This window comes from Candidozyma auris, chromosome 3 (genome assembly GCF_003013715.1).
Source record: "Candidozyma auris chromosome 3, complete sequence".
NCBI classification, from domain to species: Eukaryota; Fungi; Ascomycota; class Pichiomycetes; order Serinales; family Metschnikowiaceae; genus Candidozyma; species Candidozyma auris.
In genome coordinates this window covers 919,270-934,397 of record NC_072814.1, presented here as the reverse complement: position 1 = coordinate 934,397, position 15,128 = coordinate 919,270, and the positions used below count along the sequence as shown (strand labels likewise).

At 44.2% G+C, this 15,128-nt stretch overlaps 5 protein-coding genes across 5 annotated transcripts; 2 read left to right on the top strand and 3 right to left on the bottom strand. All coding sequences in view use genetic code 12, as the record gives it.

Annotated features, from left to right (window-relative positions):
- Positions 1-133: 133 nt before the first annotated feature.
- Positions 134-6,199, bottom strand: CJI96_0003055 (uncharacterized protein; the record flags this gene model as incomplete). The annotated part of the gene is made up of 2 exons (XM_029033439.2): positions 134-6,145; positions 6,197-6,199. 2 exons carry the CDS (start codon positions 6,197-6,199, stop codon positions 134-136), a joined length of 6,015 nt encoding a protein of 2,004 aa, XP_028892031.2.
- Positions 6,200-6,412: 213 nt separating this feature from the next.
- CJI96_0003054 (uncharacterized protein) lies at positions 6,413-6,937 on the bottom strand (the record flags this gene model as incomplete). Its single annotated transcript, XM_029033440.2, has 1 exon — positions 6,413-6,937. One exon carries the CDS (start codon positions 6,935-6,937, stop codon positions 6,413-6,415), a length of 525 nt encoding a protein of 174 aa, XP_028892032.2.
- A 656-nt stretch (positions 6,938-7,593) lies between these two features.
- CJI96_0003053 (uncharacterized protein) lies at positions 7,594-10,707 on the bottom strand (the record flags this gene model as incomplete). The annotated part of the gene is made up of 1 exon (XM_029033441.2): positions 7,594-10,707. The coding sequence occupies one exon, from the start codon at positions 10,705-10,707 to the stop codon at positions 7,594-7,596; it is 3,114 nt and encodes a 1,037-aa protein (XP_028892033.2).
- A 605-nt stretch (positions 10,708-11,312) lies between these two features.
- Positions 11,313-13,031, top strand: CJI96_0003052 (uncharacterized protein; the record flags this gene model as incomplete). The annotated part of the gene is made up of 1 exon (XM_029033442.2): positions 11,313-13,031. The coding sequence occupies one exon, from the start codon at positions 11,313-11,315 to the stop codon at positions 13,029-13,031; it is 1,719 nt and encodes a 572-aa protein (XP_028892034.2).
- A 672-nt stretch (positions 13,032-13,703) lies between these two features.
- On the top strand, positions 13,704-15,107 carry FUM12 (fumarase FUM1; the record flags this gene model as incomplete). The annotated part of the gene is made up of 1 exon (XM_029033443.1): positions 13,704-15,107. The coding sequence occupies one exon, from the start codon at positions 13,704-13,706 to the stop codon at positions 15,105-15,107; it is 1,404 nt and encodes a 467-aa protein (XP_028892035.1).
- Between the last annotated feature and the right edge of the window lie 21 nt (positions 15,108-15,128).

Genomic DNA, 15,128 nt, shown 5'->3' with positions numbered 1-15,128 from the left:
TTTTTGTATTTACCAATCAAACGATTCCACATTTACTTCATTTAATTGATCAACAGGTAATTCACTTTGTATTGATATACTGCGTTAATGTACCAGGCCCTTTATATATATATATAGCGAAACCTTCCGGAACTTAACCTATTTTTGGTTTCTTGCATTCTTCAACATCACTGTCTTCATTTGGTCTTTTCAAATCCACTCTATTCGGTGTCCCAACATCCTTTTGGTCGGAAATCTTCGTTTCGTTGTCGTCATCTCCCAGAGACAGAGCTGCTGTTTGGGAAGAGGCACTTTTGACTTTAGAATCAATGAAAGCTGCAAGGGGTGTAGGTTCTCTGGACTCTAAAACGTTAGCCTCTAACTCCTCCTGCTGTCTGTGACTTTTTTCTGATCCGTTGGAGTCGATATTCATGGTCTGTGCTATGAAAGACTTTTCAATCTCTGCGTCCACTGAGCCCTTTTTGATAATACCTGCCCTGGGTCCAGTTCTACCAGGCAGATTAAAGGGTACCGAAGGGCGTGGCGACAAATACTCTTTGTTTGATTCATTCTTGCCCACGAATTGAGATACGGCGGATATTTTATCAGCGTATAGAGCACCTTGCGAATTCGAAGTACTTTGATTTAGCGGCAAAACATTACCCGATACCGCGTTGGAGTCGGAAATGGTCAGCGGATGATACTCTTGCTGAACACTAGCATCTAACGTAGCCTCCGGACGTTCTCGCTTAACAATGGCATCGGAATGCAATTGACGATCTTGCTGAACAGAATTGCTCGAATCATCCTGACTTCCATTAGCATTCTCAGCTTCTGACGTAGCACCATGGATAACTGGTTTGTGATCTGTACTTTGAGCTGACAGTTGCGGGATTGCAGAGTTCATTGCTGCTGGATTCTCACTCACTTGAGTTCGCAGGCTCTTCAGATCTCCAATGACGGGAGCCGGTAACAACGGCAGACTGGTGGGAATATTTTCCCGAGAGGGTATCGCCTGCAGATTTTTATAGGCACGATATCTCTCCTGTCGCTCACGGATATAGTCCTTCATAAAGTCGTTGAAGATGTCAGAATGATCCTTCAAGATTCCTTCAACGTCTCTTTTCACAACCGTGACGAGGCCCGTAATGAAAGGAAAAAGATCCCTTCGTGCAAGCCGCTTTACTTTTGAATCCTTAGATCCTTCTTTGGGACTATCATCTTTGTCAGTAATTTGTAGCCTTTCAACCTGGGTGCTGAAAACTCTAAGGTAAACCGAGCATAATGTATCATCAATCAACGACGTTGGACCAAACCCATTATTAAGCTTTCTCATCTCATTGATCACATAGAGGTAACAAAACTGTGCCTTCAAGTCCTCAGGGATCTTTTTACCTTTCATTGCTTCATTGAGGTGTTTAGCCTGCCTCACAAATGTTTGGTGAGGTTTCAAGAACAAAAATTTTTCTGTAGAGCCGTCCTCTACTTTCGCTATAACTCTAATGAGTTTGCAAATAGATGAGCAGATGTTCTCCCATGCAAAATACAACTTAATCATGGTTGAGTTCGCTCTTCGGAGTTTTGGAAGCATGAGAACCAATGAGGCAAGATCAAGTTCTCTTCTCAACAACTTGATATAGAATTCAGTGTACTGATACATGTACACAAAATGCTTACCTGGTCTCTCATGCTCGGGCTTCCACATCTGAAGATAAGTTTTGTTAGTAGCCTTCAAGGTGAAGAACCTTGACATTATTTTCTTAGCTTCCTTAAAATCATCAAACTCATCATAGTAAATCACAGCCATTCTGTAACATTGTTTGTGGTACCAACCCTTCTTGTCGAGTGAGTTTATAGTCTTGAAGCACGCGATCAACAAACGATATAAATCTTCCGCTTTATCAATGTTGATGTCCGCCTTCACCTTCAAAAATGGATCGCGCTTTAAATAGTCTAGCGCTTGAGTCAACGTAATCTTCCCTGCCTTGAAAAATTTATACGTCCACGAGCACAAGGAGTACGAAGCCTCCAAAAATGGGTCAGCAGTGGTACCTTGAATAAAGCTGATATCACTGCTCTCAGATATTGTATCAAGTATCTGAGAAGCAGGCTTCCCTAATTTATTTTGAATCTTCGCTAAATAGTAGTAGGAAGTCCACTCTTCATCGTTGGACCTGATAGCGAGATGAAGACACCGCTGCATCAATTTGAAGCAGAACTTATTGGTGAGAGTAGGCTGATCAGCGACTGGCTGTAACATCGTGGTGTGACGCTTTCTCACAAATTTGGGATTTGTTTGAGTCTTGAAGGCAATCATATCCAATGGTGATCTATTTGCATTGTAGAGTTCTTTGACAAATGAGTTCATAAGAACGCTTATGACAGGCTTGTAATGCTCAGCATCATTGAGGCCCTTCTGTGTCATAAGATTGATCGCCATAATATAGCTTAGAAGAGACTGTCTTTGTAAGTTCGCGGTGAGTACCTTACGCTCAATAATATTCAACTTGTCTGATGTCCATATCAAATCATCCTCGACAATGTACCCATAAGCCTGGCCAAGAAGTATCCATGACTCGACCCGTTCGCTACCAGATATAAGGTCATCTTTCAAAAGACGGATTATCATTTCAAGTTCAACTGTTCTGCTCTGCGCAGATTTCTTTCTAATCTTATATGAGTTGAACATGAAGATAGCTTCCACGAAATATAGACCCTTGTTGGCTATGGAATAATCATTGTGTGGTTTTTGGAAACTCAAGTCATGAAGACCATAGAATGCCCGTTTGATAAACCTTGTATCAATCACGGTATTTTGGTAAAACATTTCGATGCGAGCATTATTTTGCACAAGAGTTTTATCCGTATCATGATCGAGCTGCTTCAAGACATCAAAGATATCATCAACCACTTGTTTCATATCGTTTCTAGGGACCTTTAAGAGAGGATTATTCCTAAAACATAAGGGAAGAATAAAATTTGCGAGCTCCTTTGCGCTTGCTTTATCCAATTCTGCTGATTTTGTGGTACCATGATCAGATGGAAACCTGTCGTTGATTTTGACCTTGTAATGGAACCTACACGACAAAAGCTGAGAAAGCTCAACGTCTGGTCGGTCATGAAGAACGACCAAAGTATCCTCAGCAAGCTTGAGAAAAACACCAGACGAAGAGTCGCATAGCCGTCTTATGCCCAATTGATTATGCACTAGGAGAAGTAATCCTGTGATTTCCTCCTCGTTTCCCGTATCATTCTTGATCTGGTTGATGCAGTATACTAAGATGAGTGTGATAGTTTCGATACAAAAGTCCTTCAATCTTTGAAAAGCCTTTTTAGAGCGCAGCTCAACGGAGAATTTCGCCCCAGTTATAAGAGCTGCCTCTTCATGCAAACTAAAACAATAGAAAAGCTCAAATATTTGAGCAAGGTCTTTGACTGTCTCAAGTGAATTTTGGGTTTCGATGTAGGGAAGAGTCCAATTGTTACGCGCCAAGTACCTGAGAAAGATGCGAATGTAACCACCGAAGTAATTAAGAGTATTGAGTAGCACAATAGCTCGATCTTGATCACGCTTCATCTCACAATACTTATCACTTTTGAAGAAAGAAAGCATGAAGCTAAGGTTCTGCTCAAATCCCCTCTGAAAGCTATCAAAAGCCGCCGTTTCTTCGTAATACAGGAATAGAATGTTCCATAAGCTTAGCTTTAGATCTATCGGGCAAACATCGAGAAACTCGCTCACACTTGATAAAGACGACTTATCAAGATTTGCTCTACCATGTATGACGGATGATACTAAACTTCCATCATTTTCAGTGGAGGCAGAGTTTGCGTGTTCGGGTTTGGGGATAAGAATGTTTTCAAGTAAAACGATTGTATCTTCTGCCCCGCCTTTTGTGGACTTCTCACTCCATAGAATCTTCGAAAAAATTGACAAAATGGATGATGTCGTGAGTCTTCGCTCAAAGCTCTCTGGATTAAGATTTCCGATGTTGAAATAGTTGCTATAGCTTACCGATAAGGTCGGATGGTTGGTAAAAACGGCCAGAAGGCGTTGTAGATGAACCACAACGAACTTTTTTTCTTTCCAAGAGAAACTTTGTGATGCAAGGAGATAATTATTTGCCCAAATGTAACGAGCATATAGCACAGCATCGCCGTAGCATTCAACATTTTTATCTTTCAGCATGTATTCTTGGAGGATTTCATCTAACTTCTTGATGCGGTCTTTATGTGAAAGAAGGTCAGTAGTTATATGGCTTAGAGCCAGCTTCGCTGCTTTACTCAAGCCGCTCTTGGACTCAGTACCTAAGATTTTATCTATCTCGGTTTTGGTGGATATGTAGGCGTCCACAAAGATCTCGAAGATGCTCACACAAACACTTAAAGTGAGTCTTTGCTCTTCCTCGGTCATTACAGCAATAGATTCGAACTTTTTCTTTAATTCACAATCGAGCTGTAGTAGCCAATCTTTCACGGAGTCATATAGCGATTTACCCCATAGGTATGATAATACCGGAGGCAGAACCCCTCCAAGAAGGTGGTATAGTATGCCTATACGGGCATCTTTTGGGTGTTTATGACTATCTTTTGCAAGCGTTTTTTTGATGTAGTCATAGTTTTCAACTTCATCGATGAGCTCAGCAGTAGTTTCAGAAGATGCAGAGCTCTGATTCCCGAAATGTGTCAAGACATCAAGGAGCTTCAATTTATCGGCATCTGACTCACGGTTGTGTACGCCCGACTTCTTCTTCAGCATCAAAAGCTCTGTGTGAACATGCGGCTTCCATTCATTGAGTAGCTTGACGAAATCCAGCACGAAAAGAGGTGACTTGGAATTGAGGTCAGTATCAACTATGTGACAGACAACGTCGTGAAGAATCTCGTCGTCCACATGAAAGGCAGTCCGTAGTGCGGCGTCTATATGCTTAAAAAAAGCCACGGTCTCAAAGTAGTGGTGTCTAGTTAGTTGGACATCGTCTAGCTCAAATACGACATTCTCCTCGCGATTGAGTCTTCGTGAGGTTCTTTGAACCACAATTTTGTCTGCTTCACTAATCGCAGACGACAGTAGAGCTTTAGACTTCTCTTCTTCCACAATCATGACCTCACCATCTTCGGGTTTTGGCGCTTCAAGCTCCATAACACCATCAGCTTTATCTTCTTTGACTGGTTCAAGGAGTGGTGTGGAATCTTGTTCAAGAACTGGAAACGAGTAGGTCACAGTGTCGATCATTGACTCCGAAGCAAGGTATGGATCAAGCACTTTGAGCGATGCATATCGTTGATAGTCCTGTTGCTTCTCCTTATCTTGAGTCTGTCTCAAAGCCAGATTGAATGCCTGCAAGACATCTGCCCAGCACGACTGGGGCTTTATGGTTACCTGTAGATTGCGCTTCTGAAGGGTTCTCAGAATCAGATTGTGGAATTCCTGTCGGATTGGAGCTAAGAAAGAGAGTTTCTCCTCTAGTTCAGGCGTCGACGAGCGTTCTGTGAGCCCCCTTTCTTCAAATTGTTTCCACAATGGTTTAGCCCAGTCGTTCATTGGCAAAACGCTCATTACATCCTCACTTTCCACCCTCAACAGTAGAGCATACTCCAATGTGTAACGTGCAAGCTTCTTCACGCCAAAGTATGTGAATAAATCGTACAAAAGCCGTAGTATTGGCTCATCCACCTCCAGGTAAACAAAGCAGTTAATGAAATCGTCTATCATCAGGTACACAAGCTCATTGACAAACTCCAGGTATGTGATTACTTGTGCATCGGGCAAAGCCTGGTCTTTCTCGAGAACCTGTTCAATCAACTCGCGGCCCCTTTTAAGAATGTTGAAGTACAAGAACCCCCTGTTTCTGAAGTACAAAAATCGTATGGTCTTGACATTCTGTGAAACGTAACTGAGCTCGTCTGGTCTCGTGTTGAACCCTCCATTCTGTAATCCCTTGATAAACTCAGTCTCTTCGTAGTAGTGGTTATATATCACATCTTTTTTTTGGAGCTCTTTATACTTGACATATGCTTGAACGAAATCTCTTTGTCGCTGAAGCGATATCGCTTCCTGGAAGGTTTTGAATGCATTTTCGATCTCAATTTCTCTGGTGTGGTCTTCTTCCAAGTCCTTTTTCGAGGAAGCATCCTCGACCAAGTTCAAGGGAGAAAATGCAGACTGAGGGTTAGTGAAGTTCGGTGAAGACTTATCCGGTGGAATATGACATACCATTAGTGTTGGCTCGAGTCGATAACGTCTCAACTTGAGCACATATATGTTAGCGCGCTTAACTATGTAGTCTCAGTATGGAGGTTCACATTGTCTCACTATATACTGAACACCACACTTACGGGAAAATTAATGCAAAACGTAGTTTCATAATGGTAAAGGTATTTGACAAGTATGTATATCGAATTAATGCTTCTGACGGTGCACCGTCCTAGTCTATAAATTTTTACCGAGCGCTTCAAGGTCTCCGGCGGTACCCTCCTGGGGTTTTTCATCATCTTCATTATAGTCTGAAGCCTGAGAACGCTCTGACGTTTCTGAGCCCACAGAAACCTCTTTCTGGATGCACTGTTTGCGCTGAAGCTTCTCTTCTCTTAGTATTCTTCGTCCCCCTGTGAGATACCACCCAACTTGACTGAGAAATATGCCGATTTCCATAGCAATCACAATTGCGTATAAAACCATCGACATGATGTCCATTTCTCCTACAACAACACTGATTAAGGAAAAGAGCGCACCGAATGAGTCCATAGCCAAAAAGAAGAAGTTTATTCCCACCACGCGGCCCTTACGCTTGGCCAACTCAAAGTACGGAGGTACCAACCCCAATGCGAGAAGTACAGATGCAATGATTCCAATAACGAGCATGGGCCACTCGATGCCGCGCCTATAAAGCGGACGTAGCCATAAAATGAACCCTGTTTCAAGCCCCACGGATACAAGCACAAAGGAACCCAACATTAGCGCCACTTTCCGCTTGGGGTAGGCAACAGGAGGGTAATATAGTGTTTGTGCCCATGACACAGTGCAACAAAATGTGAAAAGCTGCGGTTGAACCCGCAAAGGTATCAGCCCGTCAATGCCAAAAAAGTATATGCTGAAAGGAACACCGCTGGCTGCCCACAAGAACATCATAAGAGGCGGTAGACCCGTGCAGTTTTTCTTGCTAAAATTTCGTATGATCTGAGGGACAAGTTGGATACACCATAGAATCGTTCCTATCGTGCCCAATACGTTGACTGCGACCCCATCTCCCATGATCGATCACTTCCCGCCACACTATTCAGGCTAAACTTGAGGGTATGCTTGACTAGTGATTGTGTCAGGTGAAGGTCTGCAAAAAAGAACGTAACGTCCTGGATCGGATGGATTCTACCGACACCACTTGCGGGGGAGTTGACGATATTTGTATGTGGGTGCTTTTCTGATTATCACGGGGAAATTGCGCAAATGCCTGCACTTCTATGAAGTACGCACCTGTCAAAAGCGCAAATGTCAAACTGCGAGGCTACCCGCAAACCTGTCACTGTCAAGCAGCGTTCCAATCGCACCCAAGTTTCTAAGTTGGATGGGGCATGGTCCCTTCTAGATTATCATGGAAGTTTTCTTTCTGGCTCTTATTCAGAGTCGCTATATTCAAAACCCAACTCTGCCTCTTGCTTGGCGATTTCTTCTTGAAGCGCCTCGTCAATTTCGCCATCTTCAAATGAGGAAGTTCTGTTATCAGTGCTCGACATCTTGCTAGCCACCACAAAGTCGCCAGACTTTTCTGGGTCACGCTTATTATTCTCTCTCTCAGAAAGATCTTGAGATATCCTTGTTGCTTCCAAAATGGGATCAATTTTAGCAGCCATGCTGTCACTCGGTATTAGTTGCGCTTCTGGAGTGTTACTGCGTCCGATTAAAGTGCTGTTATCTATCGATCCTTGATTTTCAGCAATTGGGGTAACTGATTTTACAGATGAGCTTGAAGTCGACCGGACATATTCCGCCTCAAGATCTAATGACTCCTTTTTTGGCTCGTTATTGTCAGCAGAGTTCTGTGGCGGAAAAAAGCCTCCATTCTGCGAGGAATCGCTAGAATTCGATTCCCCCTCGTCAACGATAAAGCCACCATCGCCGAAATCCCTTAAATTCTTATCATTCACTTGTAAAAGTCTTTCATGTGTATCCTCAGTTATACTCTCTTCGGTTTTGGTATTGTCATTCTCATCCGAAACTTTCGGAGTCTCTGCCGCGTCTCCGCCAATCAGAAAACCTCCACCGTTATCTGACTCATGGTCACACTCTTCAGTTTCTTTTGAAGCTATTGTGGTAGTTTCGGGGGCGTCGATGACAGGTACATCGACGGGTACTGTATCCTCATTCGGCAAAAATCCTCCAAATTCCTCATCCTCCATGACCCCTTGGACTTGCTCATTTTCGTATCTTCTCCTAAATCGGTCTCCTCTAGATTCGTGCGTTTTATACTCACCATCTCCACCAGATTCGTTATCACTTTCAACGCTATAATATCCGTCTTGTTCCAGACCGGCTTCATCGTCAACTTCTCCGTGCTGTTTATCGAGACGGTCCATAATCATAAGTTTTTTGAGGAAGAAGCTCCAACCTCTCAATGCCGTGAGCTCAATCTTTCTTCGTTCTTCCTCATGCTCCATTTCGATGAGATGCTCGAGAACAAGATCCATCGCCTCCTTATACTGTGCATCGATAAGCACTCCTCCAACACGAGCAGTAGGCGACCGTTTACCTTTAGAACCGCTTTCTCCAAAATCAAAGGCAACGATGGCTCTAGCGTGATCAATTTTCAAAATATCTCTCGCAGCTTTCTCTATTAATTTAATAGGGAGCTTTTTCGATGTTGGAATTAAATGTCCATTTTCCGGTGTCATCGACGGCACGAATATCTCGACATTTCCAAAAGCATTCTTCGTTATTTCGCCGTTGACAATCGGAGGAGCTTGATACAACTGAGTTTGAAATTCAGCATAAAGTCGAACCATACCATCTTCATCTTCCTCCTCCATTTGTGAAATCTGTTTCTCTTTTGTTTTTAAAGGCTGCACGCCCATTTTTAAAACTCTTCCTTGTAAGTACCAAGCCTTTGCTGTGCGTAACCTGAAGACATGTGATCGTCTGAATATGGGGACAACACTGTCTTTGTTCATTGGCCTGAAGGTTCCACATTTGCTGGTATCATCATTGGGGTATATTATCTCGTCCTTCCTAAGTTGGGACTCTAGAGCGTAAAGAGGGTGATTTTTGAAGTCATTCATATTGTTGGGAACTCCTTCGTACTGATCTCTGGTGATGAACTCCTTTGACTCCATTATCTCAGGCAAGCCGTACTTTGACCTTGGAGACCGCGCCGCTTTTAGAATTCGCTCATACCAATGTTCATCCTTGTCTGACAAGTGATCGATTCTCTTCTTGACAGTCTTAGCATTGTAAAACTGCGTGTACCGTCTAGTAACATCTCTCACGCCACCACTGCGGTCGAACGCAAGAATATACCAGCTCTGATAAGTCGGCTCCAGAAAAGAAGCCTCAAACTTTCCCTTCTTACGCATGGGCATCACCTCAACACTTTTGTTGACCATCGGATCAACTGTGATCCACTTCTTCAGATATTGGTTCCATACCTCCACCCAAAAAACTGGAAACTTTGATATGGGAAAAGTAAACTTTTTCTTGGATTTCTCCCTCTCTTTTCTACCTGAACTTCCTCTCCTTACATTCTTTAGGAGCTCAGTACGACTGTCTGGTATGAAGACTGGAGCAAACTCCGACTTCGGCTTTTGTTCGATATTTGGAATATCCTCTTTTGCTTCAACACTCTTGTCTTTTGGTAGTGTAATCGACCTGAAATCTGGCGGCTGTAATGAAAAAACTAAACGGGCATTGAGACCGTACGCCCTCAATAGACATACAAACCCTTGAGCACCCAAATCTCGAGAGCCTCTGTAAGAACATATCGTCTGCCTAAATCGATCAAGATCTATATTGCGCATAACGTGCTCTTGTTTGACCAGTAATTCTCCCCAGTCCTTACGGACGAGACCTTGAGCCATGACTCTGAATCGCCAATACTTGACAAGTTTTTGTAAGCCTTCTACGAAATGCCTCTGCTTAACGTAGTCCAAAAGCCTCGGGTTGGGGTTGAAATGATCCTTTATAGCTGGAGGTGCATTTTCGAGGAGCAAAGCTTGAAGAGTCTTATCATTGCACCAACGGTTTCTAATCACACCATGACCTATCATTGTCATAAGGTACAATCTGTGAATGAGTTTTCGGCGGTGCCGTTCTGCCTTGGGAACGGTGGTCACCTTCTTGCGCTTGCCTTTTGCCACTTCTTCTTTCTGCTCATTGATCAGAAAAGTGAATGTTTCATCCTGCTGCTGTTCTTTTTGATCGAAAAAAGCATCTATATCAACGTCCTCAAGATCCTCAAAATCGTCAGAACCATCAGACTGTCCATTACCCTCCTCTGACTTCGGTTGCGGTGTCGGTGTTTTCATATTGCTAGGCTCCTCAATATCCACATCCTCGAACTCCATTGAGTCTGACGAGTCTGAGTCCGAGCCCGAGGCACCACCAAAAAGATCAGCAACATTTTCCTCGTCCTTCCTTGAAGCCACCACTTTTCTTCTCTTCTTACGCTCATGGCCCTGGGACCCTCGTCTCGGTAGGCTCTTGCGTAGAAGCGCCCTATAATTTTGGTCAAGTGACATCAGCCAAGATATTAAACTATTTTTGAAGTGCTTCCTTTTTTGAAACACGTAGTTTGACTAGATCTCGGACTGTGGCAACTCACCCAGGGCGAGTCTTGTGGGGTAGTTTCGCATTTGTTTGGAGATGAAGAGATTGATGTTAAAGTGCGCCTTAGATTTTTTCCCTCACATCGCTACATTATTACAAGATCTTGTGAAGCCCAGATAGACTAACCCGAATGCTTGGAATAGCAGGCAAAATAGCACAATGCCGCTCTCGACTACGACCGTTTTTATGCGTAGTCCGCTTCAATTCTGGGTACCCGCGTTTGGCGGATAGAGCTCACCGGCAGCTATACAATTCGTTGCAGACGGAGACCAAACGCTATAGGAATGGGAACTCGGTGAAGCTCAAGCCATCCCTTCCCCATTTTTTTGTATGGCTTCAAAAGGCGATCAATAAGGAGCCTGTTGCTCTCGGCAAGGCTCATATTCCTGTGCCTTTCTCGAGGGAAGCTGTGGTTGAGGTGGGGCTTTTCCACCTTCTTATAGGTCTTCAGGGCCATAAAATAGAAGGCTGGGATTGGAATTCTCTGATGGAGCATCTCGAATCCTTATCTACGAAAATGCAGGCGTCAAATAGATTTGCCGACGCCGAAACCTCGAGCTTAGCAGATGTGAAGAGAGCTCTTCTACTGGAAATCTCTGAAAGGAAACCCAATAAGGAACAGGAATCAATTATAGACATGTCAGTTAGAGTGGTCGGCTCTGCAGAACCTGAGATTTACTCGAATCCTTCTTCTACAATCGTTACATGGCTCCAAATATTATTTGCATCTTCAGTCACAGACGCAGAGCGCAGTCTACGTAATTCTGAACATACTCCTCCTTGCATCATTTCCGACTTCCTTCTACGAACGCCCATGTCTCGTATGGAGCTTCATAGCCAGCTCAAACTTTGGGAATCTTCAATTGGAAGTATAGGACATCAGTATCATCGAAAACAGTCGCACATTATCAACATCATCACTCATTTATGTTACTATTGCGTGCATTACGACCCCTCTTACATTTATGACCTCATGAAACACAGTCTCCGCTATTTTACATCAGGGGCCTCAGGAATCACCTATAAACTTTTCAACCCACAGCAGACTAACAAGCTTCTATGGACTTTGTCGTCATTTCTCATGCAGACGTCAGTGCCTTCAAGCCAAACATCTATGTCTATTATTCGTGCACAAGAGCTTTTGGTTAAGCACATCACACATCAGGAACTCTCTCAGCTTGGTTTCATGGCCATTGTCACATCGCTTCGTTTAGTCGATGTAAAAAAAGCTCAGAAACTACTTGATCATGCAAAGGCACAATTTCCAGAACCGATAGCAGAGACGCATATAGCCAGCATTTATTTATCTGTCACGACAGAACAACTCTTGCATAATTTCAATTTGGGAGTGTCCCACTTTGAATCATCTGCCACTTTGTGGCTTGCATTTATCACCAAACTCAATGAGTTTGGTCTCCTATCAGAGCAACGATCGCATAAAATTTTGAAGCAGCTTGTAAACAGGCTGGACAGGCTAATCATATCAAAACAGATCATTATCATGCTTCTTCAACCAATTAAAACAACTTCGGGCATAGAACAGTTTATCGAACAACTCCAGAGTGCTCGTATGTTCAATAATTACCGAGGCATCATTCACAACAGGTATCTCCATATACTATATCAAAATAGTGACGGCAAGTCCTTAAGGAAACCGTATCTTGATGGAATTTGCACCTCGTCGTCCAATCTTGAGTGTGCTCGTCTGTTGTATAGTTTCATGAAGAGAAAGACCGTTGGGAATGTCGGAGTAATGCTTGCGGGCGAAAGCACATACCAGGCAGAAAACCTCTATGAGCTATACCAAGAGGAATTGGGAATGAAATCACCAGACGAGAATTGTTTAGTTGCTCTCATAAAAGCGGCCACAAAAAAGTACCTGGATGAACGTCGTCTATGGTGGAATAACTTCCACGCTTCTCAGATCGCTGTGTACGAGTTCAAAATGAATGTGAGTGAAACTCATGATGATACCAAGATCATGCCGTCCAACAAAACGTGGCAGCTGTACGTCACGCTACTTAGAGACTGTGACTACACTGCCGAGCTTTCAGAGATTCTTCGGTGGTGGGAGCAGCTTCACTTTGTGCCCGAGAGAGACACTTTGTTGATGCTACTCAAGGCACTCCCACTGCCCTTCGCACAGCGTCACATTAAGCACTGGCGAAGTGTGCCCGACTCCTCGTCAAGCCTCAAAGACTGGCCATGGCCTAGTGATGAAGAACTCACTGTCTAGCCCTGTACATAACAATGGCATCTTCGCTAGCATTGACGAGGATCTTCAGAAAAGTGTCGATAATCCGGCAGCTCGGCTGAACGGATTCTGGCCGCAAACCTGGGGTGGGTCCCCACAGATTTTGCAGCCAATCTGGGGTACTCGTTTCGAGCATAAACACACACGTATCCTTCAATAATGGAATACAAGTATCCAGTCAGGTTACAAAGTAACGAATGTCTTGACTCTTGAACTCAATTGCATGAAGTTCACAATAAATCAACCTCTGTAGAGATATCCGTCCTTCGGCCAACATTGCGAATGCTCATGTTACTATTTGAAGCATGCTCAAACCTACATAAATTATCCAGCAGATTTACCCATTTTTCTACAGATTGAAAATCCAATCTGTAGTCTTCTCAGTATCCTCTAGCCTATTGACTCTTCTAACACTACTTGTATCACAGGCGTTGACCACCGCGACCAATAGATTTCCGAGAGTCTCCGGGAACAGTTATATAAAGGGAAAGTAGACCCCAGGGAAAAAAAAAAAACGAGGGTGTTGGATCCGTGTACCTTTACAAAAAAGCGAGGCCACTAGACACTAGGAAAAAAAAATTAGAGCTTAATAAAATGTTGAGACTAGCAAAAACAACAAATCTCGCACGTTCGTTCGCCACAAGTGCTAACGTCATGAAGGCCGCCACAAGAATCGAAACCGACGCCTTTGGTGAGATCGAGGTGGACTCGTCCAAATACTACGGTGCTCAAACCGCCAGATCCAAGATGAACTTTGACATTGGCGGTGCAGCCGCCAGAATGCCAGAGCCTGTGATCAGAGCGTTTGGTATTTTGAAGAAATCTGCTGCAATTGTCAATGAAAGCTACGGCGCCTTGGACTCCAAGGTCGCTGGTGCCATCAAGCAGGCTGCCACTGAGGTTGCCGAGGGTAAGTTGGATGACCACTTCCCATTGGTTGTATTCCAGACTGGTTCCGGTACTCAGTCGAACATGAACGCCAACGAGGTCATTTCCAACCGTGCAATTGAGATCTTGGGCGGTGAGTTGGGCTCGAAGAAGCCTGTCCACCCTAACGACCACTGTAACATGTCGCAGTCCTCGAACGACACCTTCCCAACGGTGATGCACATTGCTGCTGTCACCGAGATTTCTAGACACTTGATTCCAGAGTTGACCCACTTGCGTGACTCGCTACAGAAGAAGTCTGAGGAATTCAAGGACATCATCAAGATTGGTAGAACTCACTTGCAGGACGCTACTCCATTGACCTTGGGCCAGGAATTCTCCGGTTACGCCCAGCAGCTCTCCAATGGTATTGAGAGAGTCGAGGCCACCGTCCCTAGATTGTCCTACTTGGCTCAGGGTGGTACCGCTGTTGGTACTGGTTTGAACACCAAGAAGGGCTGGGACTCCAGAATTGCTGAGGAGGTGTCCAAGTTGACTGGCTTACCATTCAAGACTGCTCCAAACAAGTTCGAGGCTTTGGCTGCTCACGATGCTATCGTTGAGGCCTCTGGTGCTTTGAACACCGTCGCCGTGTCCCTTTACAAGATCGCCAACGATATCAGATACTTGGGTTCTGGTCCTCGTTGCGGTTACGGCGAGTTATCCTTGCCAGAAAACGAGCCTGGCTCGTCCATCATGCCTGGTAAGGTCAACCCTACCCAGAACGAGGCCTTGACCATGGTGGCTGCTCAGGTCATGGGTAACAACACTGCCATCACTTTCGCCGGCGCCTCTGGTCAATTCGAATTGAACGTGTTCAAGCCAGTTATGATCTCGAATTTGTTGAGCTCCATCAGATTGATCGCTGACGGTTGCAGATCCTTTAGACTCAACTGTGTCGACGGTATCAAGGCCAATACCGACAAGATCGAGAAGGTGTTGCACGAATCCTTGATGTTGGTCACCGCTTTAAACCCTAAGATCGGTTATGACGCTGCTTCCAAGGTCGCCAAGAATGCCCACAAGAAGGGCTTGACCTTGAAGGAGTCTTGCTTGGAGTTGGGAGCCTTGTCTGCTGAGGAGTTTGACGAGTGGGTCAGACCAGAGAAGATGATTGGTCCAAAGGACTAAGTGGTTTTTGTAGATATGCCA